The sequence below is a fragment of the Zootoca vivipara genome, chromosome 2, assembly GCF_965207765.1.
Source record: "Zootoca vivipara chromosome 2, rZooViv2.hap1.1, whole genome shotgun sequence".
Taxonomy (NCBI): Eukaryota; Metazoa; Chordata; class Lepidosauria; order Squamata; family Lacertidae; genus Zootoca; species Zootoca vivipara.
In genome coordinates, this window is record NC_142584.1 from 38,188,378 (window position 1) to 38,215,975 (window position 27,598).

Below are 27,598 nucleotides of genomic sequence, written 5' to 3' on the forward strand. Positions count from 1 at the left end.
ATGGAGAAAGAAACCAAGGCATCCACCCAGTACGGATCCCTGGAGTCAACCAAGTGGAGAGCAGCAGATGCAGGCAAAGGTGAGATTAGTTTGCACACCTGGGGCCCAGCAGCGAAGTACCAACTCCCTCCCTGTTACTCACTGCACCTCCTGAAGTGGGGCTTAAATCCTTGCAGATCTGCATGATGTGTGTGTGCATGTGCGAGTATAACACTGGGTGCCTGATGGGTGTCTGCTATTTTCTGTCTTCCTTGAAAGTTTTGCAGCAGTGGAGATGGAGATGGGCGTCTCATTCAAATCCCCCCCCCAAAAAAACCCACTCCTGGTGATGTTATTCTTGTTATTTATATATATATGAGACCCCACCTGTCTGTCTGACTGGCAGTGGAAATGCATCAAGCTTGCATTGAGTAGTGGCAGGCAGCGGGGAAAACATGAGTAGGGAAACCTGGCTGAGGACCAGACACTCTAGTCTCTGTTCATTCACAAAAAGAGCCTCTGGCGTGGATGGAGTTTGACTGCTGGCCGCACTCTAGTAGCTTGGGGGATGGTTCAGTGCATGTGTGGGCATTACAGAACTGGCCAAAACAAGAAATGCACATTATTTGGGGTTTCCAGGAAAGGCCACTTCCCCATGGGTGAAGCTGAGGGGCATTGATGCTAATTGATGGCTTTTAGCAATACCCCATGAAGGCACCAGGTAAGGATTTACTCCTCCTCTACTCAGCTATATACTATCTATGTCAGCTCCCTATTTTTGTGAATGGGCATAACCGGGCAAGCGACAGGCAGGAAGGAGTTAATGCCAAAACTTCCCATTCAAGAATTCAGCTATCTCCTTCTGTTGCGTAGAGAAGCAGCCACACCTTACAAGTTCAAATGCCTCTATCTGATCCTCGGTACAGTGTAGACTAGTGGCTAAAGCAGCATGCAGGACAAGGATGTTACAGTTCCTTCCCCTTCATCCGCTGTTGGTGGGTGGGTGTTTACTATGTGTATATATGAGATACACAGAAACATATTGGCGTCAAGAGAATAGCACCTTTGACCTGCTGCCCAAACCAAGTCTGCCTGTTTCAGCTGGGTTGCATGGCAAAGAAGACCCTGTTGCTTGAAACAGTGGGTCTGGGCACTTGGCTGAGTTAGGTGGGTCACCAAGTGGAAAACCAATTCAATTCCCCAGGCAGATGAGGCAAATTACGCAAGGTGGCTCGGCTCATGTTGTGCCCCAAGGTCTGGAAGCAGCATGCCAGCTTGGGCTCCTATGGTACTTCCCACACAAGCTGAGAGCACATACATCCTGTGGATGGCTGTGCCTTCTCTCAATCCCCAAAGCCTTCAGCTGGCTTCAACCAAGAGCTACTCCCACTGGAGGCTAGAGACAGCATGGGGTTGGCAGCCAGTGGTTTAATCACTCCCACCACAGCAGGTGAAGTTAATAGCTCAGTTCTGGACAAGAATATAGCATTTTGTTTGTGAGTTCTCTTAGCATAAGCTATGAGATTTTCTGCTATAGCTTTTAGGATGGACTAGTAGTGCAATGGGAGAGGGGGTGCATTTGTGTGTGTATGTGCGTCTCATACACAAGTGAGGGGTCTTTCATCTGTGTTAAGTTTCCGTAGGACCTGATGTAGTTCTTAGCATCTTGTGGGACTCGGCCTAAAATGCTTGGACTGTAATTGGTCAGTCGGTTTAGGGGCCACCATCAACAGATTTTCTGGAGATGGCTCCGAGCCAGCATCTGCTTCCTCCAAAGTTACGGGAGGCAGATGTTTTAAACTTCCATCTTCTTCATTCATTCTCTCTTCCCAGGTAATGATCACAGCATTTTTTAGCTCATAGGTTTTCAACCTTTTTGATTCCACGGCTGCCTTGACCCAACTACATTCTTTCTGTGGCACCCCTGTGGGGCTCAGAAGCCCAGTTATGTCACCCCTTGCCTGCAGAGCTGGCAGCCCCTCACCCTTTTTTTTCCACACCCTCCCTTGTGGAGTGTTCCCTCAGCCTCCTCTCCTCTCCCCCCTCCTTGGGAGTGCTCTGGGCAACCACAGCTGCCACCCCGGTCTCTGAGCTGCCCCCCCACCCTGAAGAGAGGTGCCTCCTCCCACTGCCTCACAGGTGGCTTGGAAACACCCCCTGGCCAGCCCCAGAGACACCATTTGCCTGGGGAGCTTGTAGCCTAGGCTGCTGCAACAAACAGCTGTGCAAGCCTTTGGGAGGCAGACATGCAAGAGGGCATATGGGGAGGCAAGGAAAGAGGGGCAGAGGCCAGAGGCTGGCTCTTTCCTCTGACTTGACTCACTGGCACAGGCCAGTCTTGGGAGGTCATTTGGCTCCAGTAATGAAGTATTGATCTCATCCCTTGGCTTTGCTAGTGTGTGCCAAGGAAGCTGGAGACGGGGTGAGATGCACCAATGGCCTTTATACACTTTGTATAAAGATAATGCAGCTGTGTCTGTCCCCTCCACCCAAAGGAATCCTGTTCTTCAGGACTGACTGGTCCAGTTAGTGCAAAATACAGAGCATGAGAGATGATGTTGGGGTTCAGACTTGATCGCATGCCAACTAATTCTGCCTATTTGTGTGTGTGAGGGAGGAGCAATTTTGCAGGAGACTTTCGCTGCAGGTAGATGCTCCATTCATTGAGGTAGATGCGTTCCCCCCCCCCAATTTTATTTTAAACGTTTATCTCCCTTCATCCAAACCCATTCCAGGGTGGTTTGTAAGAATATCCATAGCACTACTGGCACATGGTGGGGGGAAAGGACAGAAGTACAGGAAGCTGCCTTAAACCACATCAGACCATTGGTCCATCTTTAGCTCAGTACAGTATTGCCAACACTGACTGGCAGTGGTTTTCCAGGTTTTCTGATAGGGGCCTTTCCCAGACCTGCTTGGAGATGACCGAGATGCAACCTGGACCTTCCACATGCAAATCAGGTCCACAGTCCTTCCTCAGAGAGCAGAGGGTACAAGACTCAGCAATAGAAACTTTTTTCATATTGTAAACTGCCCTGTGATCCTCGGGTGAAGGATGGTAAAGAAATTTAACAACAACGAGAACAACTATTCAACTTTGAAATGAGGCTACTTCCTAACATCTATGAGGGTGGGAAGAGAATGTGCTTCAAGGCTACCCTTGGCTCAGTAGGGGTGGTAAAGATTCATTATGTATTTGAGATCAAATGCACTTCAAATGCAGGAAGTGCCCTAATCCAATCAGGATGAATTCCGAGCCTGACATTATGCAAAGAGCTGGGCTTTATGATGGTTAACAACTCCTCTTATGGTTGATTGTAAAAAAAAAACCAAGCTCAAAGAAGGTAAAACAAGAAAATCAAGAAAAAACTCACAACTTTGAAACAATGAAGGTTCCTAGGACTTTTGCAGACCATTTCTGTGTCTGCAAGAAATGTACGCAGGAGTTGCATGTTTGCTGCAGCAATGTATTATTTTACCCAAAACTGTACACAGCAATATTTTGTTACTGTAGTGCAGGCATCCTCAAACTTTGGCGCTCCAGATGTTTTGGACTACAATTCCCATCTTCCCCGACCACTGGTCCTGTTAGCTAGGGATCATGGGAGTTGTAGGCCAAAACATCTGGAGAGCCACAGTTTGCTGCTGTAGTGCATAACTATTTTGCATCCATCATTCCCAGTATCACAACTGCTGAGTCGGTTCTTATTTGGGGAGCAGTTGTTTGAATGTCATGAGCACCTACTGGACGGTGCCTGTGACATGCAGGATAACAGGAGCCACTTAACTGTTGTTCATCCTGCCCATTTGTGCCTATTGAAGGACATGTGGGGTCCCCCCCCAAAAAAAGTCTTTGCTTGAGTTCTTTGCTTGATGTAGCAACTTTTCCACCAACAGAACGTCTCTCCTTCCATAGTCAAAATGGCAGGCCAGTCCTAACTGCTACTTGCTGGTGGGTCTTCTCTAGAGCAGAAGCTTTTGTTCTTTGGTCCTTTGACACAATAATAATAATAGCACAGTGCCATTCCCCCTACGCTGAAAGGAAAAGGCATGCACAGATATTTCAGTCTCCAGCAATGCTGGTTTTGTTTCAGAGATTCCACAAGGGATTATAATAAAAAAAAGCTAAGATGAGCACATTCCCTGTAATCTTAGTGTAAGAGTGCAGGCTCTGAAATTGCTGCCAGACTCTTGACAACTATGTCAAGAAGATAGGAGGGAAAATGTGCTTCTCTAGAGGTATAAAGAGAGAAATGAGCCCTCCAGGCACTGCTGTGAAAGGAATATGTCTGCCTCAGGGGAGTTTGGAAGGAGGAGCTGAGGAGCAGCTGCCATCTATGGAACTAATTCTCTGCAGTCCCCCCTCCATTTCCCCAGTGATATTTTCATGCCATTTTATCAGCTGCTCTTAGATCCTATTGAAGGCAATTATATGAGACTGAACTGTGGCTCTCCAGAGGTTGTTGGACCACAACTCCCATCCTAGGCTGTGCTGGCTGAGGCTGACGGGAGTCGGAGTCCAACAGTGTTGGGGAGGGGCACAGGTCCCACATAGGCCATATACGGCAGCCTGGCAGAAATCAGAACCTCTCAGCCATGTGGTCATAAATTAGAAGCGATTCCAGTCCAATCACTGATGGCATTGCTTGCTTTCCTGTCCATCCCCATCCCATTGGCTAACTGAGTTCCTTTTCCCTTTTACCCTCAGAGGATGAGATAGTGTCCATGGCCGACTCCACAGCGACCATTGATGACATCGAAGGGGAGCTCTTCAAAATTGAGAGGATCCGGGAAGTTCTGGTGCGCAGGGAGTCGGAGCTCAGATACATGTGAGTTGGGAAACCAGGAGAGCAGGATGCCCGTGGGAGGGCGCTCAGCAAGGTGCAAAGTCTCCATGGGCAGGATCCTTTCTACTACCTATAAGGAGGCAAGAGGCAGCTGGTCCTGGGTGCTCCTCTTCATCTCTCTCTGTCTAGATCTGCTCAGTTTCCCTCTCCCTGCTTTGAGCTCTCTCAATTCAGTCTCTCTCGTTTTCTAATGGCCCTGGAGTCTGATGATGCTCTCTTTGAAAGGATGTAGACTTAACTCAGTGAGAAGAGTCCGCAAGAGCATCAGGCCTCTCTTTCAACCTGCCTGGGTGGGCGGGATCCCATGTTTTCCAAGGCTGCATATGCCAACTTCAGGAAAGGTCAAATAGCCAGGCTGGCCCTCTTGATCATGGATCATGGAACATGAACCCTTGAAGCGTGCAAGGGTTTCTCAGCAGACAGCTGATTGGGAAGCGGCTCTTAGGAGTGTGGGTGTTTTGAAAAGAGCTGCTGTAGAGGATGTGTTATTAGCCCAATGCTGCCGACTAAGTTCGGTGGATAGTGAAAATATGAGGTGGGCTGCCTCCAGCCTCTTCACCTAAACCTCTTCACCAAGCCTACATGTGCAGAAGTTGGACACTTGCACATGCTGTACACAGAATCTGTACAGCAACCGCCTCCCAATTTCTCCACCTTTGAATCAATGGAAAGGGACTACTGCCTGACCGTGAAAACATTTCCTGGACTAATCATTCTGGTATCACAGGACACTGTTATTTCACTGAGGCAAAACCAGGTCAGGAGAGAGCTCTGGGTTAAAAATTCAGGAGCTCCTCCTGACCATTCATAGATGCATCAAGATTGGGGAACTTGGTATCTGAAGAAGTGTGCTTGCACACGAAAGCTCATACCAATGGCAAACTTAGTTGGTCTCTAAGGTGCTATTGGAAGGAATTTTTAAATTGTGTTTATTCAGACATCATTGGACTGCAACTTTCATCAGCTCCAGCCAGCACAGTATAGTCATCTCTCCCCCCCCCCCATATATCTCTTTTTCTGCTGAATTAGGTTGGGAGGTAAAGGGTGTAGCACACTGTTCCTGAACATAGAAGTTTGGTTTTACTGTCACAGCCAATAGTCATTAACACTGTATATGGTCCAAAGGCTCAAGGGGCCACCACCTTGAAGGTCTGATAAGTGCCTGGACAGGAGGCAGCCTGGGAACCTCATGTCCGCTGCCTTGGGTTCCATTGTAGAAGAAAGGCAGGATGCTGTTGTAAGGAAAATAAACAATAAGTACCTAATCCTTTGAAAAGCCATCCAAGCTAGCAACCGGTGACACATCTTATGGTGCAATTTTTCTTCTCAGTCCTGAGCCTACCACAGCCCCTGCCCCTGCCATGTCAATGAGAATGAGATGTGGCATCACACTATTTAGAAAATGCAAAAAGAAACTCATCTTCCCTTTGATGACTTCCAGCATCTGGTACTGCAGAGACTGACTGTAGCTAGCCTAATCTGTGCCAGCCCTTCTGCAGCTAAGAATGACTCAGCTAAGCAAAGCTTCTGCAATCCAGCTGTACTCATCCCAATGCCATAGGGACTGGTCCTCATCAAAGGCTGGGCTGCTGTTAGGAACCTATGCATCCCTCGGTACATCTTTGGATGTACCTTGAACGCAGGGTTGGCTAACTTGTGGCCCTCCAGATGTTGTGGGACTCCAGTTCCCATCAGCCCCACCCAGCATGCTCAATTGTCAGGAAAGGGTGGGAGGTGTGGTCTGGCAATGCCTGGAGGACATGTCTGCTTTAATGGAACTGTGCATCCTCCTAAGAAACCCCCTTGACAAAATGCATCACATTTTTTACATGATGCACCCTGGCATATATTTCAGACTCAGCGAAAGGGAAGTGCCATAAGGACCCCAGGGATGCATCCATTGTCCTTTATGCAGCATTATTCTGGATCACAGGAAACTGCCTGAGCCAGATCATTGGTCCCTTTTGCTCAGCGACTGGCAGTGGCTATCCAGAGTTTCAGGCAAAGGTCTTTTCTGGTTTGACTTGGAGATGCTGGGGATTGAACTGAGGACCTCCTGTATGCAAAGCAGATACTCTACCACTTCTTCTGGTTCCTGTCCAATAGAAAACATATTCTTGGTGCAGCAATGAACCCCAAACAGGGGCTGTTAGAGAAGAAGCACCCCCAAATATGTCTGCATTGCAGGTTTGGCAGCCCTGGGCTTTCAAGGAATAGCACTGCCAGGCTTCTGTGGCCTATATAAACATAGAGAGAGATCTAAAACCGAAGTCAGAGGTGAGTCATCATTCATCAACATTAGCCTAATCCTGACTGTGATGTCAACGCTGTGCCTCTCTCCTAGGGGTGGAAAGCCCTCCCATTTGCCGTGTTACAGTATGGCCTTTCCCTTTTTGAGTCAGCAGTGCAAGCTGACTTTTTCAAGGCAGCGGAAGGAGGGAGAAATTTCTGTAGCTCTGATTTCCATGCCAGAGCAGCCTTTGTTTGTTTTCTCCAATCTCTGAATCACTCGGTGGAAGAAGCAGCCAAGCTGCAGGTGTCAATATCCACGAGGCAGGTTTGCCAAGGACATGCTCTGCATAGACTGTGGGTTCCACAGAGCAGGGCTAATTTTTGCCCCTGAAAGATATCAACAGGGACAGGAATTTGCAAGGTTCAGACAGAAGCCTTTCCCTAGATCCAAATTTATTTTCAGCTGTCCACACCTATATTGGCTTACCCCTTAAACAAGACATAGGGACCTTGGACCTTCTATACATTGTTGGACTACAGCAGGCATCCCCAAACTGTGGCCCTCCAGATGTTTTGGCCTACAAGTCCCATGATCCCTGGCTAACAGGACCAGTGGTCGGGGAAGATGGGAATTGTAGTCCAAAACATCTGGAGGGCCGAAGTTTGGGGATGCCTGGACTACAGCTTCCATCAGCCCCAGCTGGCATGGCCAATGGTCAGGGATGGTGGTGCTGTAGTCCAGAATCATCTGCAGGGCACCAGGTTGCCCTAGAAGTCCTATTTATATATATACACCAGTCTTCCATAGAGATGAAAAGTATATAATGTAGATGAAAACAGCAACAGCAGCAACAACAATAAAATACAACTATCTCAGCTAGCCAGGCATAGAAGAACACCAACCAGAAGTGAACCAAAAGAAGCCGGTCTTGCAGTCACTATGAAAAGAGAGCAAAAAGGTGGCTTACTGTACTAGCTTACTGTAAAAACAGCACACAGTGCAGCTGTCTGGCAGGACCACAACAGGCAAGTGGGCTCCAGAGATGGTCTTTGGAGCATGATGTTCTTACACGAAGTCAATGGCTTTAACCTTTAAAGTGTAGCTTGAACAGGACCAAGAAGTGATTTGACAATCCTTGCAACTGGCCTGACAAAGAGCAGGTTGGAAATGATTGCGCCTTCCAACACCTGTCAGAAGGACTGCACTTAGGCTGAAACTTCTGCAGCATCTTCAAGGGCAGCTCTATTTAGTGTGCATTGCCATAATCAAGCATGGAAGTTAAACTGTGAATCAACGTAGAAAAAGGAAAGTTCTCCCCATTAGCTGAAAGGGGGGGTGAGTGCAGCAGCATGGGATGATGAGAATTGTAGTCCAAGACATCTGGAAGGCCATTAGGGTTGGGAAAGGCTTAACCTGAACAGAGAAGGTGGTAGAAAACCCATCAATGACAGTTTTGGTACTCCCTTCCAAACAAATATAAGGGCTTCTCTCTGCCCACTTCGGAGTTGTTATAGACTTAGCCCAAAGTCTTCACCAAATGTTGCTGCTGCTGCTGCTGTGATGCAGACTTGCTAGCTGCTAATTGCCTTTTTCTCCCAAGTACTGCTGATTATCTAATGAATTCTCCCACGCAGCCACCCACAGTGGTGACTCTTGATATGACCTCCATGCAATTCTATCTTCTAGCCCAAGCATCCCCTTCAAAGTGGTCTAGCCTTGTCCTCCTACTTAAGGGGAAAAAACATACAGGACATCAATAGATCCTTGTCTCCTTCAGTGTGAGCTTTGCCCAAGGCCAAAAGCTCTTTTTATTCATATTCATCTGCAAGAAGCAGGACTCTTGGAACAGTATAACTGTTGTGGGACTAAACTCTCCTTTCTCAGGTGGCTTTGTCCCCTGGCTAGTTGCTCAAGAGGTAGCATATCTTGCAGAGGTAAGAACCATGATGCTGCTAGAACACGTTTGTGTGTGTGTTTTTTTCATTCCTTTGCTTAAGGAGCTGTGGCATAAGCATAAATAAGAGTAGAGTATTGAAGTGGTGTCTAATTTGGAGCCTGGATATGCTTCACGGGTTGCCATATCCAGGACTGTGAGTTTGATTTGAGAAGCCAACGCCTGCATTACATTTTGGAGAACTCATACTTTATAGTGGGGCTGTTGCAACACTGAGGCTCCTAAGATAGTGGATTCTCTGCTATGTGTTTCTTTCACAATTTTTATCCAGAAACACAGGAAGCTGCCCTATACTGAGTGACACCCATATTGTCTGCACTGTCTAACAGTGGCTCTCTTGAGTTTTAGATAGGGGATATTCCCAACCTTACTTGAAAATTCCAGCGGCTACACCTGCAAACCTTCTGCACGCAAAGCAGATGTTCTACCACTGAGCTAGGGTGCCTTCTCATCCTGCCAGATCTGTTTTCTGACACTTTATTTTGATATGACTGGCAAAAGGCAGAAACAAGTGAACAGCAAAAAAGACATCATAAACCTGTGAAGGTGACTTGGAAACTACAACTAACCCAGAATACGGCTGCCAGATTGCTGACTGGGGGTACAGAAGCTAATTAGACTTGCTGCTTCCACTACAGCAGCTTAAGAGGTAGCTAGCTGACTGATTAGGCAATATGTGAAATAGTCTTTTAGTTAGCAAGGAAATTGGTTTAAGTTAAGAATATTTCTTCAAGTGCTGCTAAAAAGGCCTCCCCCCCAGAAAGCATTGCTTTTGAGAGCAGTTTATGCAGCAGAGTGTATTTTTAAATGGTGTCCAATCTTGCCAATTTAGGTTTTACTTTCAAACTACAGATGGTAGGTAATACAAAACCTAATTTAAGTGTGAACAGGGCCATATAGTTTTTCTTTTCTTTTTTTTTTAATTTAAAAAAAAGCTTTATTGAGAATAAAATACAAAATACAGACAAAAAAAGAAAAAGACAGCACAAAAATTCAAAAGTATACTACAAAAATACTAATAATACTATGAAACAAATCATACTTATCAGATCATGAATCAAACACCAACCAAAAAACCTAGCAAAGAAAACCCTAAAAATTTAGTTCTCCATTTAAATTAAAGCTTATCTAAACCCACGTTATCAATTCCCTTATCTCTTCTTCATTATCTATACTCTGTACCCCGTAAATTTCCATAAACCCCTTTATTTCCGAACCGACTTCCTCTTGTCCTTTTCCCGGGTTAATTACAACATACCTTTTTCCACTGCTTCGTTCCCATTTAAATTTGCTCTGTGCAAGATGTTATAAGTAAGTCCAAGTTTTTATCATGGGGCACTGCTTTTTGATATACTCTCCAAATTTTTCCCAATTTTTAACTAATTTTTTATTATTGCCTCCTCTAATTACATTTGTTATTTTATCTAATTCCACATAACTTAACAATTTTTCTTGCCATTCTTTAATATCCGGAATTTCTTCTCTTTTCCAATATTTTGCTAACAAAATTCTCGCTGCCGCTATCGCATACAGACTGACTTTTTCATCCTCTTTTTTTATCTCCTCTCCCATTATTCCCAATAGAAAGAATTCCGGATTCCTTTTAATATTATATTTACATATCTTTTTCAATTCTTCTAATATCCCATTCCAAAAAACTTTGATTTTTTCGCAGTGCCACCATATATGTACAAATGTCCCCACTTCTTTTTTGCACCTCCAGCAGAGATTATTTCCATTTTTATACATTTTGTGTATTCTCACGGGTGTAAGGTACCACCTATAAAACATCTTAATCATGTTCTCCCTGATCCCTTCTGATGCCGTGAACCTCCACGATATTTTCCATAGCCTTTCCCAGCTCTCCACTTGTATGGGCTTTCCCAAGTCTATTGCCCATTTTGTCATATTCTCTTTTACCAGTTCGTCTTTTAGATCCCACTCTAATAACACCTTGTACATTTTGGAGATAATTTTTCGATCGTCCCGTAACAGATTGATTTCCAACAAAGAGGGTTCAGACAGAAAGCCATTTCTTTTTTGGTCTTCTTTAAATCTACTACATATTTGGTGGTATTGTAACCACCCTTTTAAATGTTGTCGTATCTCTTCATAATTTTTTATCTTTAATTCACCTTCTTTTTCTTCTAATAAATCATTGTATTTCCCCCATTTTTTTTCTGTGTTTAATTTCTTAATTGTAGTTAGCTCTAATGGAGATGCCCACTTTGGTGTCTTCGGCTCCAACAACCGTCTATGGCTTGCCCAGATTTTTAACAACGATTTTTTGATTAAATGGGTGTTAAACCCTTTATGGATTTTAACTTTGTCATCTACCAAATAGGCATGCCAGGTGAATCTATTATCGAACCCTTCAAGATCTAATATTTTATGGTTTTCTAGGGTGATCCACTCTTTTAACCATAGAAATCCTGCCGCATCATGGTATAAATTAAAATTTGGTAAGGCCAATCCCCCTCTTTCTTTAGAGTCCGATAATAATTTATATTTTATCCTCGCTGTTTTATTGTTCCATATAAATTTTGTAAGATCCTTTCTCCATTGTTTAAAAATATTATTTCCTGTGCCTAATATTGGTAACATTTGAAAAAGAAAAAGCATTCGCGGTAAGACGTTCATTTTTATTGTTGCTATCCTGCCTAATAATGTTAAATTTAACCTATTCCAATTCTCCAAATCTTGTTTTACCTCCTTCCAAACTTTAACATAATTATCCTTTACCAAATTATTTGTATTATTTGTAATCCATATCCCCAAATACCTAGTTTTTTTTACTATTTCCAATCCTACTTTCTCCTGCAATTGTGCCTTTTCTTCCTTTGATAAATTTTTGGTTATCAAATTAGTTTTTTTCATATTTATATCAAACCCTGCCAATTCGCCAAATTCTTTAATTTTTCCTAACACTTTTGGTATACTTTCCAATGGTTCCTCTACCGTGACTATAACGTCGTCCGCGAACGCTTTTACTTTATGGACATCCTTTCCAATTGTTATACCCTTTACCATTTCCTCTTCCCTTAAGTTTTTTAATAGAAATTCCAAACATAAAATGAATAATAGCGGCGACAGTGGACAGCCCTGTCTCGTCCCCCTTTGTATTTGTATCTCTTCCGTTATTTCATTGTTTAATATTAGTTTTGCCTTTTGCTTGTTATAAATTGCTCCTATTCCTCTTATGATCTTCTCCCCAAAATTCAAATTTTGAATACACATCTTCATAAACACCCACGAGATTTTATCGAAAGCTTTCTCAGCGTCAAGCATTAAAAATGCCGCCTTTTTGTTAATTTTTATACTCAGATATTCTAATATGTCTATGATGTTCCTAATGTTGTTATGCATGCCTCTGTTTGGGAGAAATCCTGCTTGGTCCGAATTAATCAAATTTTTCAAAACTTTTTTCATTCTACTTGCTATCAAATCTGTGAAAATTTTATAATCATTATTTAATAATGAAATAGGACGGAAATTTTTTACTTGATTTTTGTCCGAATTTTGTTTTGGGATGACTGTGATGTAGGCTTCTTCCCAGGTTTGGGGGACTCTTCCTTTTTCCATAATTTCATTCAATAATCTCTGTAAAGGTTCAATTAGTACTTTGGCAAATTTCTTATAAAATAGCGCCGGAATTCCATCTGTTCCTGGGGATTTCCCTACCTTAGTTTTCCTAATTATCTCCTGTATTTCTTCTTTAGTTATTGGTTCATTCAACAATTTCATGCTTTCATCATCAGCTTTTTGAACATTGGTTTTTTAATATAATCTTCAATCTTTAATTTATCTAATTTTTCTTCTTTATATAATTTAGAATAATATTGTCCAAAATGTTTTGAAATTTCTTTGGGATCTGTTATTATTCTCTCACCTTCCATCAATTTGTCTATAGTCCTTTCCTTTTGTTGTTTTTTTAGCTGCCAGGCTAAGTACTTCCCTGCTTTGTTCGAGTGTTCAAAATTCCTCTGTTTCAAGTATCTTAATTTGTTTTCTATTTCTTCATCCAGGATCATGGAGACTTGGTTTTGTAATATTCTAATATTTCTCTTTAAATCTTCTTTGTCCTGACTTCTCACTTTATCTAACTCTATTTCATTTTTCCTGATTTCCTTCAAGAGACTTTCTAATTTCCTTTCTTTTTCCTTCTTTTTCCAACTACATTGATTAATAAAAAACCCTCTGAACACTGCTTTTCCGGCGTCCCACACCGTATTTAACTTGGTTTCTTGGTTTAAATTTATTTGAAAAAATTCCTTAATTATATCCTCTGTTTTTCTAACTATCTTCTCATCATCCAATAATGTTTCGTTTAATTTCCATCGTTTAACAGTTTTTTCCTTACTTCTTAACTCCATCCAGATAGGGTTATGATCAGATATAGTTTTCGGCGCGATTTCTATTTTTTTACATCGTAGTGTCAAATCTTTAGTTGCCCATACCATGTCTATTCTACTTTCTGTGTCATTTGGAAATGAATAAAATGTATATTGTTTTTGGGTGGGGTATCTACGTCTCCATACATCTTGGAGGTCCAAATTATCTATTAATTGAAAAAATGATTTTGGAAGGCGCCCTTCATTCTTTCCCCCCCTCTGTTTATTAGTTTTATCAAGTTCTGTTGATATTACCCCATTTAGATCTCCCATTAATATTATTTCCTGATCGCTATATTCTAATAATACATTTTCTAACTTCTTAAAAAATTCAAATTTATTCTCATTTGGCGCATAAATCCCTACTATAATTATTTCCTCCAATTTCATTTTGATTTTTAAAATTAGAATTCTCCCCTCATTATCTTTATAAATTTGCTTCGGGTTTAATTTTGGATTAACATAGAATACCACTCCTCTTTTTTTACTCGTATCTGAGGATATAAATTCATCTCCTAATTTTTTGTTCACCAATAATTTACGGTGTTTTCTTGCTATATGTGTCTCTTGTAGGCAGATTATATCTAGTTTTTTCTTAACCAACAAGCGTTCCAGTCTATTCCTTTTTGTTTTATTATTCAGTCCATTTATATTCCAAGTGGTAATCCTTAAATCCATTGCTTTCCTTCTTTCTTTCTTCTTTCCTTTTTTTTCCTCCCCCTTACACCACGTATGAGTTATCAAAATTTACCTTTATTATTTCCTTTAATACAACAAAATCAATAATTGGGTTAGATCCTCCAATACTCATATATATAGACAACAACCAACTAAAAGAAAAGAAAAAGAAAAAGAAAAAAAGAATAACAAATACCAACTATTTCTTATTCACTCATTTTCTAAAATCACTTTTGTCAATTTTTATTGACCAGAGACGGGGTAGTCCTTCTTCCTCCTATTTCCCTTCCCTCTCTCTTATTTTTGGTGCGTTCGCCAGCTCTAATCTTCTTCCTCTTCGCTTTCTGGCTTATCTTTCTTTTTCTTTTTCTCTACCACCTCCCCCCCCCCCCAGCTCACCAGCATATTTTCTCCAGAATTTTTCCACCTGAGATACTGTTGTGTATTTCCTTTTAACCTGTTTATAAGTGAAGGTTATCCCTTCAGGAAACTCCCATTTATAGTAAATGTTATTTCTGTGAAGAGCGTCCGCAAGCAACTTATATTTCGATCTTTTTCTCAACAACCTTGGTGGAATCTCCCTCATGATGATAATCTCCCTATCCTCAATCTTTAGTTTTTGTACCTTTTTTTGTTGCATTATTTTGTCTCTTAATATTCTAGAATTTAGAAAGACCAGACAGTCATTAGGCTAATTGCCTGCTTTCGCTTGCTTCGATTTCAATCTAAATGCTCTATCTACACAAATGGATACATCCTCTTCTTGTAAGTCCATCCAGGTCGCCACTTCCTTGATGATGATGTCTTCCACGTTCTCATCTGGATTCTCCTTTAAGCCCCTAAACCTCAACGTCAGATCATTTTGTTTGAGTTCATGCATCGCAATCGTGTCCCATAAAGTTTCTTGCATGTCCTTTAATTTTTGCATTTCTTCTCTCATTTTTTCTTGGGCTCTTTTAAATTCTCTATGTTCCTCTGTATGTCTCTTTATCACTTCTTCTTGTTTATTCATCTTAGATGATATATTCTGGGTAGTTTCTTCCATCTCTTTATTTTTCCCTTGTAACTCTTCATATTGTTTATTCAAATCAATTATTGCTTTAGAGTTTTCTTCAATCCTTTTTAAATTTTGTTCAATTTTATTTCCCATATTATCCAATTTTTCATTCATTGAGTCCATTTTCTCATTAATCTCCGTCCTCATCCCCAAAATTAATTCTCTTATATCCATTGATTCTGCCTCTACGCCTGATTGTCGTCTTTGCGTGTTTATTGTGGCGATGGATGGTTGGTTTTTAAGTCTTTTCTCCATGGTTTCCTTTACTTTCCTCTCTTTCTCTCTCTCTGGACTCATCTGCACTTAATTTTTGTCCTTTTTGGGAATGCTGTTGTCAATTTAATATATTGCTTTCAGGTGGTTTAGTCCTTTTTGTTATTCCTGTTGGGGGGGGAGGGCATTTGTCGCTTAATCCTGCATGATGTTCAGAAGCTTAGCGTGGGGAGGGGAGTTGCTTTCTTGGGAGGTTTTCATAGAGTGAGGGGAGGTAAATTGACTATTTTTTATTCTCTGTTTGTTCTTTAGTTTTTCCTTTTATTCCTTTTATTTCCCGATTCCTATGTCAGCGACCACTGTGTGTCGCTCTGATCATCTATCTTCACTCTCCTGTTCTCTCTTGCTTTCTAAGTCCCTCCCCTTCTTCCGGCTCCTTGTGCTGAGTGACTTCCGTTCTCTAACAATGATTCAGCACCTTCTCCGCCATTTTCTAGTTATCTCCTTGTGTTATGTATTTATATTTTCAAGCCCTCCACTCCGCTAATCCCGAACTACGTCTTCCCCAGCAGCTTTCTTTTCCATCCGCGTCTTTTTCCTCCCTCCCCTTGTTGTTTTCAGCCGCTCCGACTTATTTTCCTTCGCCTCTGACTATCTCCCGTCTCTTTTTTTAAAATTGGGATCTTCCTCTCTCCCGTTTATTTATCCTGTATTCTCCGCTGCTTTAAAATGCCTCCAGTCGGGTTCAGAGACACCCCCACTCCTCCCTTCCTTCACTTACTTGTCGCTTCACACCGCTCCACTCTCCGCTGGATGTTTCAAGCTCACCACCTCGTCCTTTCCCCAGTACAGTTCGTGGGTACCTCCAGACCAGGCGCGGGGGGGGGGGGAGTTGTCTCTTCTTTTCCACCGATCTTTTGGGTTACTTTGTATCCTCCAAGTCTTCTTTGGCACACACCCGCACTCCGCTCGTCGCAGTGTGGTGAACTCCGAGATTACAGACAAGCCCCTTTCTTTGTTCTTCTTCTTCTTCTAAAATGAACTCTCCGCTAAAGCAAAGGCTACGGTAAGTTCCTTTGAGTTTTTTACTGTCCTAGCCTTGCTCTTTGTATCTAGTTATTATTGTTGTAGCCGCCGCCAGGTTGAGCTTCAACCGGGGCCGTTTATAGAGGGGTGGGTAATTCAAAAGCGCGAGGCTCCCAAAGCTCCGTTTCCCTCGGTCAATCTCCTTTGTTTTTTTTGGCCTCTTTTCGCGCCGCTTTGCTCCCCAAAACACCCGAACTTTTCCTTCATGGTGCCAGGCCCTTCGTTGCCCTCGAAAAAGCCCGTTACCTCCTCTATAAAGAACCAAGCTGGTGGTTTAAAACTCCACCGACCTGATTCACGTCTAAGCTCAGCCGCGACCAACCCGGAAGTCCAGGGCCATATAGTTTTTCAATGGTGAGCTGCAGTGCCTGAAAGAGCTATAATCAGATTCCATGCCCAGTTCTTCAAAGGCAGGGGTGCCCATTTTTTTTTCCAAAGAGGGCCAGATTTGATGAAGTGAACATGCGTGGAGGCCAACCAAAGTTGTCAGGAGTTTTTTAGGATTGAAGTTGTCGAGATTTTACCCCAGAGTTGTTGAGCTTTTCTTTTTTTCTTTTTTTTACAATTCAGCTTGAGCTTTGTTAAGGATTTGACCCCAATAAATAAACTGCCACAGAGGCTGGATTAGGCCCCCAAAACAGACTAAGGGCTGTCAGAAGACAGAACCATGGATAGCTCCCTCTGTCTGCTTAGTGTAAAAAAAAACACCAGCCCCCCCTAAAATAATAAACCATATGCCTCTATTAGTTTATTACGTATGCAAAAACAAGAGTTCTGACATCAGCAGCAAAATATATTTTCCTCATGTGGTAGAAGAGGAGTAGCAGTTGCTGTGCTTTGAAAGAGCAATTCTTTGGGTTGGTGTCAGTGGTTATCCAATGCCCTGCTGAGTTCTGCAGGCAGCTTGGCATGAAGAAAGTGGAAAAGCTCTTCTCCCTCTCTCATTATACTAGAACACAGGTGCATCTGATAAAGCTAAACATTGGAAGAGTCATAATAGACAAAAGACAGCACTTCTTCTCACAGTGTATTATTAAACTATGAAATTCACTCCCATAGGATGTAGGATGTAGGGATGACTACCAACTCCGGGACAGTGTTAAGAGATGATCCACCAAATTCACTGATGATAAGTCTCTCTCTGGCTCTAGCCAAAATGGCTCTAGCCAAAATGGCTATGCTCTGCCTCCACAGGCAGAGGTAGTATACTTTTGAATACCAGGTGCTGGAAACTACACAAGGGGAAGAGTGCTGTTGCGCCAAGATCCTGCTTGCAGGCCTCTCACAGGGATCTGGCCTATGAGAACAGGCTACTGGACTAGATGGGACACTGGCCTGCTTTAGTGGGGCTCTTTAAGTAAAAGGTGGAGGAATGGCCTGTTCATTTCTGGCCTTTCATGTCTGTTTGCTTTTTAACTTTCCATTTTCTCGCTCATTAGAATCTTCGAATTGTAGAGTTAGAAGGGACTCCAAGGGCCTTCTAGTCTACGATAAAAGCTCAGCTTTTAGGAAGTAACAACTGTGGAATTGGTTTTCTGGAGCAGATTTTAAAACCTGAATGCAATCACCATGGAATTTGCAGCAGGGAAAGATCCACGATATAAGATGATAGACATTTGTTAGCTTAACATAAGTTTGCTTTGCAAGCGTATTCCCAGAAATCCGTACAGCAGCTTGAAGGCACTCTGCACTGACTTCTTAATACTTTCAGAATAGCCAGCCTTTTAGTTAAACTCTGAGCCATCCATGGCAGTGATGATGTCAACTGCAAGGGAGCAGGAACTCTAGATGGATGCATTAAGCCAAGGAGGACTATCCTGTATTCTCAGGTCTAAAAGAGAGAGATAACAAAATGTGGAAATGTGTGTTGCTTAAAACCTACTGTGCATTCTGATGCATGTTTACTCAGAGGCAAGCCCCACTACATTCAGTGGGGCTTACTTCCCAGAAAGCATGCATAGAATTGTGATCTTATCAACTCTCCCTAATCCCACCCCCTACCCCACCCCGATTTCTTTACATGTGAAATTGTAGGTTATCAATTTACTATGATTCAAATTGGTCGGTGCTTCCGGGGTTAGGGGAAATTGTATTGGAGGTTGGACCTAGACCACAGGTTGTCAGTTGGCCATACCTGCATTCTGTCATTCTTAATAGAATATGGATCATAATGCGGAATCTGGTGCTCCTGGAGAATTCCTGCTATACAGAAGTATGCCCCTAGCCCTCATGTCTGTAGGGAAGGGGGAACTGTTATAATGAGAGTAGCTGCTACAAAGGGTTTAGGAATTAAATTGTACCTAGGTGGGGCCTTCACTCATCATTTAGGACCATTTTTCTTTTCACTTATTAAAGACAGGCTAAGCAAGGCTGTGTGGGTTAATTAGCACATCAAAAGACCTCTGTGAAAAATGGAAAACTCAAGAAAAAAGAGATTGCCAGGATGGTTACATAATGTAATGCAATTAGATGCACTGTTCTGATGAATGTAACCCATGTATATTATGCACATAATTCTTTTGCTGCAGGGATGTGCTATAGCAGAGTATAGGAAGTAAAATTACACAGACATACACAAAAGGTAGCCAACCCAAATTCGCTGATGGATAATATAACAATTTCTATTGTGGCACTGTAAAGACAATTAGATAATAAAATTTCATTAATTTTAGCCAGCTTTCTTTTGTTGTCAGATAAAATGTATTTGTTTTAGCCAAGGGGTCTCAATAAATCATTACAGAATTACTTAATAATTCACATTCAATTTAAAAATAAGGCATCAAATTGGAGTAATATATATATATATATATATATATATATATATATATATATATATATATGAATCCCAGTTCTTAAATTGTATTTATCTGCTTGCAATGCAGTTGAATAGCTCCTAATTTCTGCTTTACTGTGCATGGCTCTTTGAGTCACTGCAGACATAATATAATTCTATCTGCTCATATTGGAGCACCCACAATACGACATACTGCAGAGCAAAGTTTATTATACATTTGTTTATTTCAGTACAATCACATCCCACCTTTCTTCTTTCAAGCATCTCAAGATGACACACTCAAAGTGGTCCCCAGAAGATCTCCCATCCAGAAAATGATCAGACCCAGACCTGCTTACTGCCTCATGTGCCCCCAGACCATGCCCTAGACTACGGGGAACTAGATCAATGAGACATAGCTGACATGGCATACTAGGACTACCTATAGGAGTTGCTGCTATATTGTTTCTGGGACTTTCCCTTGTGGTTGTTGTTGTTGTTGTTATAGTTATATTCTGCCCATCTGACTGAGTTGCCCCAGCCACTCTGGGTGGCTTTCAAAAAATATAAAAGCATAATGAAACACTAAACATTAAAAACTTCCCTATACAGGGCTGCCTTCAGATGTCTTCTAAAAGTCAGATAATTGTTTATTTCTTTGACATCTGACAGGAGGGTATACCACAGGGTGGGTGCCACTACCGAGAAGGCCTTCTGCCTGGTTCCCTGTAACTTCACTTCTCACAGTGAGGAAACCACCAGAAGGTCCTTGGAGGAGGACCTCAGTGTCCAAGCTGAGCATGGAGGTGGAAATACTCCTTCAGGGCTGAGACCATTTAGGGCTTTAAAGGTCAGCACCACGCGCTCCAAGTACACAGCCATTGAATCTTCTCCATTTCCCAAGGTTTGCTAGCCATAGATTGAGCATCACTGAAAGCTAGCAAGCATGGATCAATATAGATAACTTTTGCTCCCAGCAGCCCCAAGTCAAATCTAGCTAGGAATTCGATTTCTAACCCTTAATGATTCTAAGAATTATTTGGCACCCAAGGCTACAGATAATTTGCCAACCACAGGTGCAGTTTCTTCTGACTATCACCAAGTTGTCTACAGAAAGATGAATTCGTATCTCACTGCCACCTAATTCTTGAACTTTGATTTCCCTCCTCCGTCTCAGTCCTCTCCAAGTCATGATTCCTGTATGTGTGTGTTTGTGTTTCCTGAAAAAGAGCATTCCAGGTTATCAGATTGTCTTAGAAGAAGCCCTCCACCCAAAGATGCTTCTTGTAATCCTAAAAGCATCACATTATAAAACCAAAATGCAACCTAAACTGAAGGAGAATGGAGAGAAGAAACAGCTCGCATGTGGGGAGGAAACCTGAATAATGTCTTCTGTATAAAATTATTTCTTGGCTTTGAATGGGTATCAACACATTTAGCTGTATTCTCATAGGGTTTCTCCTGTGACCAAGATAAATTATAGGGTTGCCTATTTAGAGAACAGTATCCTCTGGAATTATTCAGTTTGTGACTGAGTCATTAGATGAGCAACATTGATTCAAATCCATTTGCTGGGATGCAGATCTATAGTTTATCATTTCTGTTGCACTCCTCAGTGTACAGATTTCTCCTCTTATTCATGAAGATAGATTAGGCTGAAAGGCAGTGACTCGCCTGAAGGGCATCTAAGTCAGTTTCTTTTTTTCTTTTTCTTTTTTTTAAAATATTTTTATTAATTTTCCAATTAAAACCAATTATATCACATTCAATATTTCAAATTATACACATATATATATCAATCAAACCGAATGTTATGCCAAATCATCTAAAGAATTTTTTATTTGGGTTCCCATGCTTCAAGAAATTGGGAATTCCTCGCAACTGTCCACTGCCGTCTTTTTTCTAAAGTTCAAATCGTCCACCAAGTTCATAATAATCCAGATCTTCCCCTTACAGTCACATAGATGTTTTCCACTTTCATCCGATTGTTTCCCAGCCGCTGAGCTAAATATCAAACAAAGTTTCACAGATGTTCTTTCTCCTGTGTGAGTTAATCAGTCCAGCCTCCCCATAAATCTTCTTAATGGAGCTCCTTGTTGCGTCGAAGCAGCCCGAAGCAGCGCCATCTCAAAAAGCTCAAATCACTTTCGCTTTCTCTCACAGCCATGAAGATTCACGATCATTATAGAATTTACAGCTTTTTCAGGCAGGAGACCCAAACATCAAACCATAAACTCTTGGTAAATTAATGGATCTCCTTGCCCTATAGCTGAACTTAGCTTCAGGTCGCTGCTCCAATTTAAAGTGCGTCACAACTCATAAATCCTCCGAGCGCGTCCAGAACTCCTTCCGCCCGACTAGGGGGAGGCTTTTCTCATCGGCAACTCCACATCTTTAAAAAAAATATGCTCAGTAACAACAGTTATAAAGTTCAACTCACACAGTCTTTTGCTTCTCTTTCACTCCAAACAAGCCAGGACATCGCGTCCGGGAAGGTACGAGGCAACAATATGAAGGAAAATAAAAATAAAAACTTCCCTTATCGCTCCGTCCCCATCAATCCTTCTTCCAGATGCAGTACAATCTTTGACTCCTCTCCTTTCAGCAGCATAAATTTCTCAGCAGTAAACAGCGCTTCTTCCCCTCCTTCTGAAGTATGTCCATAGATTTAAGCCTAATTATCTTCTTTAACCATGGAAATCCCCGCCATGCAGATTAGCGTCCGGGAGTCCTGGCCCTCGTAAGTGCTCAGCCCAAGCTCCCCCCACTCCAAAAACAGTCGGAGTGGGTCTGGGGGCATCGCGGGCCAGCGGCCCCTCTCCGTAACCCCCGGAGAGGGTAGGGGGTTGCCATTTACTCCCCTAGCAACCGCCAAATTCCTTACGAAGGTCAGAGAGATGGAAAACAGGTCCGCCATTCCTGCAGGCGGAAACCGGAACCCTGGGCATCTAAGTCAGTTTCGTGGCTGAGAGAAGATTGTAGAATGGATCACCTTTGTTCAAAGCTCTCATAGCAGGCGGCCCTTGATTTTTTGCAATAGGTTCTGTGTACCTGGGAATATCTCTCCCTCTAGTGCCACCACTTGGTCCCTGCCATTGGTTCATGATACCTTGCTACAATGTTGGAGCTTGATCTCATTACTGTAGTCTACTATAAGCCCAATCACTACAAATGCCTATTCAGAAGAAAGGGGAAACCCATACAAGCTGTTCATTTGCACAATATTTGGTCATTATTCCACACATTCTAGTGCAATTTTCTGGTCATGTTTCATTGTCACGAGGGTGAAGAAGTGCTTTAATCGGCTTTAAATGTATGAACACAAGTTCAGGTATGCGATGTAATGATACTGACAAATCTGGAGGTGTCCAGGGGTGTCGTGGGATGTCCCCATATCCAAGGCAATTCCAGAGGCTTTGGAAGGAGCCTGATTCAGTCTGTGACATTGCATTGCAGACTTTGGACACCCGCTTTAGAAGAGCCCCAGTTCTCGTCAAATCTTCCTGATTTGGCTTGGGATTCAAGGTTTGTCTGAAGCAAATGTGCACGCCCCTAGTGTAAACCCTCCTTCCGAGATGGATTGTTTTCTACAGCTCCTTAAATGATCCTTTGTTGCATTCTACATGTAGAAGCACATGCTGCTTCACTTACCTGCCTCATGTAGTAATTTATTAATTTGGAAGAAAGGTTGTGGAGCGGCTAGAGAGTTTTAAAGTGTAAAATGCAGGTGATGTACTAGAACAGGCACCCCCAAACTGCGGCCCTCCAGATGTTTTGGCCTACAACTCCCATGATCCCTAGCTAACAGGACCACTGGGCGGGGAAGATTGGAATTGTAGTCCAAAACATCTGAAGGGCCGAAGTTTGGGGATGCCTGTGCTAGAAAGTGGGAAACGATAAACAAGAAATATTCCACATATAATCTGTTGCAAGGTGGTATCAAAGGGCCCAAGCGACTGGTTTCAGCCTGAAGTGTCCAACCCAGCTTGGAGTTCTTCCCAGCAGCATGTTGAAAGGTAAATGATTAGGATTTGCGGTAAGGGATGCTCAAGTGACTTGTCTCTGTGGTCTCTTGTGGACAAGGGATTGAGGCTCCTTCCCTTGTATTTTCAGGATGGATGACATCCAGCTTTGTAAGGAAATCACCAGATTGAAAAAGGAGCTGAAGAAGCTGATTGCAGTGCCAGGTAAGGCCCAAACCCATGGCAACTCTCCCAGGGAGTGAGTTTTCTTAGCACCTTGTTTTTCCATAGAGCTCTCTTGGTGCCATCTCCATATATTGGGGTATGAGGAGCTTGTGACCTCCAGATATTGCTCAAATACAACTCCCATCACCCCTGTCCATTGGCCATGTTGGATGGGGCTGATGGGACCTGGAGTCCAATAACATCTGGAGGGTTTTGGATTCCCCTATTCACCAGTGGGGTTTGCCATTTACAGGATCACTTGGCCTCCAGCTTAGCTGCCAAGTTTTCCCTTTTCTTGCGAGGAAGCCTATTCAGCATAAGGGAATTTCCCTTAAAAAAAGGGAGAACTTGGCAGCTATGGCCTCCAGTGCCACTAAGCTGGGAGAGGATGTTGCAAAGGAATGTAAATGCAAAGTTATCCTAAGATTCTTCTTGTCTCACAGATGTTTGGCTAGCTTTGGAATCTGCATTTTTAAATGCCAAGCAAGGCAGGAGTAGAACCCAGGCATCTCAAAACAGGTGAAACATACTAAAGCTGTATAAAACCCATTCTGCCACAACTATCAAGAGGGCAAATAATAATAGTTTTATAAATATGTACTGCCCATAGCATTGTCTGCCACACCCAGTCCCAGTTAAGGGGCACCATCATTAAGAAGGGAATAAAGATTAGGAAAAAAAATTGAGAGGAACTTTCAAGACAAAGTTGGGAGGATGAAGGAGCCTGTGGGGAGGAACAAAGATTTACAACCATCCATAGGTGGTCATAGTGGAAACCACCACTATGTTTGGTTGGAGATGTATAGACAGAGGGCTGCAAGTTGGTCCTGAAAGTCGTCGTCTGGAATCCTTGTATCCTGAACCACAGCCCAAATGTTTAAATAAAGTTTCTCAAGTCCAAGGTGCATCCTCCTTTTCTTCATGGTGCCACTTGATCAGTACCAACTCACTCTCTGTTTCCATGACAGTGCCCTACAACATGGGTCTGTATCCTCCAGGTCTTGTCCACTGCATGGAACTGAGACTTTCAGCCCTGCCACTCTGCTTCTCCCGCCCCTCAACCACTTCCACCTCCACCAGGAAGCCAAGTTGTCCTTTTGGAGGGGCTACTTAAATGCTGCTTATCCGTTGCTGGATAACAGTTGGGTGCATACTTTATATTTATCTATTATCTGTTTAAAAGTGGGCATAGTTGCCAAGTTATCCCTTTTTGAGGGATTTTCCCTTATGCTGAATAGGCTTCCTCGCGAGAAAAGGGAAAACTTGGCAGCTATGAAAAGTGGGTGGGTGGGTTTTTGGAAGACACCTGCACATGAATTTGTTCTATGTGTGGAGATCAGTGCATGCTGATCAATGCACGGTCTTCACAGTCAGGGTCTATTCCGAGGTCATGAGTATCATGGCGATCAGTAGTTTCTTATCTGCCGTAGCCCTCGTCCTCCTTCACAGCCATTGTAACATAACAACATTGTTGTCTTCCACCTCTTCTGCCCTTGAGGACGTCTTGGATCATTCTTTGTCTAGCTTCTCCCCTTTGACCTTATCGCCTTGGGTGACCCTACTGGGAGTATGAGACTCCTGACGGCTTCGCTCACAAGAAACATAGGAATGTGCAAGCCCATTCACCACAACAAGGTGATGATCCTGTGAGTGAGATCTGGCTTGCGAGTGCTCCAATTGGAGAATAGCCTCTACCAAAGGCATCATGGACTTTGAAGAAGCATGGACTCGGGAAGATAGGGAGAAACGAGCTCCTACTCTATGATTCTATGAATCAGTTAATTACAGTGCAGTCTAAAGTCAAGGAAGAGTGGAGAGGCCGATCCACTGTCACATTTCGACCTCTACAAGCTTCAGAATGTGTCTTTCCTTTTTGCTAGGTCAGCTACAGGTTGATGTAGCTCGATTGAGCTTTTGATTCAGCAACATGAGAAACACATTAACACTGTATATAAGATGCTTAGGAAAACAAAAGGGTATTTGCCTGGCATTGAAAGGACTGGAGGTAAGTGCCAGGCAAACCTTTCTGGGGAAAGTGTCCCATCACTAGGGTGCCACTACCGAGAGGGCCCTCCCTGTCTCTGGCAGGGGACACCCCCAGACTGTATCTCTCATGCAATCCATTTGTTGTTATTCCTCTGTCATTAACCTATTGCTTTGTGGGTTTTCCCCTCTCTTGCAGAAAATAAAAAATCTAAAGAAGACAAGCAGCAGGAGGAGGAGCTAGTGCAGCAGATTCACAAACTTGTGGAGACTCGAGATTTCCTGGTGGATGATGTGGAGTTTGAAAGGCTCAGGTACATGTGCCAATTTCCTGGCTCCAGCTCAGTGTTGGCATGTACTCAGTGTTGTTCACATATGTTTGCCAGCCTCCCTCCAAGGAGCCCAGGTCAGCATACTCAGTGGTTATCCCATTTTATCCCCACAACAACACTGTGAAGTAGGTGAGACTGAGTGAAGGTAGCTGTCCGGGAGTCACCTCGAGTATTTGAAGCCAGTTTTATCCACTAGACTGTTTGGTTGGGGTACGCAGGCAGACTTTGCTTCTGTTGCTTCCTCAGTTCCACACAGAGCAATTGTAAATGTGTGTGCTGTTAAATTCATCATCACATATTGTGTTTGTTTTTTAAGGGACTTTTCCAAAGGTAAGGTGAGGAGGTGGAAGCAGGGCTCACTCTACATCACTCAGCAAAAACTCAAATCATTGTCTCCAGGGATGATCAACCTTTTTGATCTGTAGATTTATACCATTGCAATACTGGAGTGTAGGCAGATTTTAAAATGTTTTTTTAATAAAGTGCTCATCCACAGAGTAGTAACCAATTTCCTCCTTCCACAGAGAACGAGAAGAAGACAAAGAAATGGCAGAGTTTTTGAAGACCAGGATTTCCAAAACCTGCCTTCCGAAAACAAGTAGGTACTTGGGAGTGAGCAGCATCCCTTTCCACTGCTGTGTGTATGTAGGAACAGGGTTGTGCTTCCTCCATGCTATATCTCTATCTCTGCCATCTTTATCTCTATCTCTATTGCACCAAGAAAAGTTGAAGTCCGTAACTTGTATAAATGATGCAAATTTGCATAATTTAGATTAGGTGTTAAGATTCTGCACTGTTTGCTCTTTTGCATTCATAGATCTGGGTTTTGCTATCTTGCATGGCTGAATCCATTGTGCATAGATGCTGCTCCAGAAGGGAAGCCATTTGTGTGAAGAGGTTCCCGTGCAGTCTGGATAATGTCCATCAGCCAGGACACTCACACACCTTGCCCAAGAGGAGGAGAAGTTGTTTGCAACTGGAAAATAGCTAGCCTGTGTGGGAAACAGCTGCTTATATGATCTGTGTATATTTTTTTATTTCTTGCTTCTTAATCAAAAAGATCCTGAATTATCTACTTTTTTTTAATGAGTGACCCAATATTTTTACTAGTATATATTATAAAAGTCCAGTGTAAATGTGACAAGTTTATGTTTGCAAATGCAAATATGCACACACAGATACTTATTAGTGCTGGCAGCTGTTCCCACTGAGTGTAGTTTGGAGTGGAGGGTTGGTGTCATATGTGATTTGCTGCTGCCACCCAATATACACATTACTTGCTTACAATGGTGGCTGGCACTCATTGGAACTAGCAAGGCAGAAGGCAGGGAGGTCAACAGTAGGTGGAGCCAGAGCTAATGGCAACTAGAGTCAACAAATTCTAGTTTGGTCTCCTCTCTCCTCCCTGCCAAGTTCTAGAAGGGCAACACTGAGACTAAGGAAGATAAAGCTTACAGCCAGTGTCACGCCCTGGACTGGCTGTAAGGAAGCAGACAGGTGGAGGTCTGGTTGAGGGCAGACAGAGGTTGGTGGGGCAGTGCCCCATTTGCCCATATGAACAGTCCTCCACTGGTTGGTTACGGGCCAGCTTTAAAGCTCACACCCTCCATATGAGTTGTGTGGATCCCACATGCAGACACCTGCTTACCTCAGGCAGATTGGTGGCTATCATAGGGCCTGAGCATGAGCCACTGTTCCCATAGCAGTAACTGTTTGTCCTTCACAGCTCCAGCAAAAGAAAAGAAGATGACCTCAAGAGGACAGCAAACCTCTACACCATATGTAACAAAGACAGGCCTCACCCTCCTGAAGGAATGCTGTGGCTTCACCTGCTCGGTCATGTAGGCTGGGGGCTATTGTCCATATTGCCCACCCCACCCACCCC

General features: G+C 42.9%; 1 protein-coding gene across 1 annotated transcript; it reads left to right on the forward strand.

Moving 5' to 3' along the window:
* Window positions 1-27,598, forward strand: LOC118079931 (bMERB domain-containing protein 1-like). Its single transcript, XM_035104701.3, has 6 exons — window positions 1-79; window positions 4,688-4,808; window positions 23,325-23,398; window positions 25,581-25,695; window positions 26,238-26,311; window positions 27,440-27,598. The coding sequence occupies exons 1-6, from the start codon at window positions 1-3 to the stop codon at window positions 27,556-27,558; spliced, it is 582 nt and encodes a 193-aa protein (XP_034960592.3). The 3' UTR covers window positions 27,559-27,598.

Excerpts from the sequence above, each read along its gene's own strand:
- LOC118079931 (XM_035104701.3), top strand. The coding sequence starts at position 1 with ATGGAGAAAGAAACCAAGGCATCCACCCAGTACGGATCCCTGGAGTCA. Across the intron at positions 23,399-25,580 it reads GAAGCTGATTGCAGTGCCAG|AAAATAAAAAATCTAAAGAA; the intron begins GTAAGGCCCAAA and ends CCTCTCTTGCAG. Across the intron at positions 26,312-27,439 it reads AACCTGCCTTCCGAAAACAA|CTCCAGCAAAAGAAAAGAAG; the intron begins GTAGGTACTTGG and ends TGTCCTTCACAG.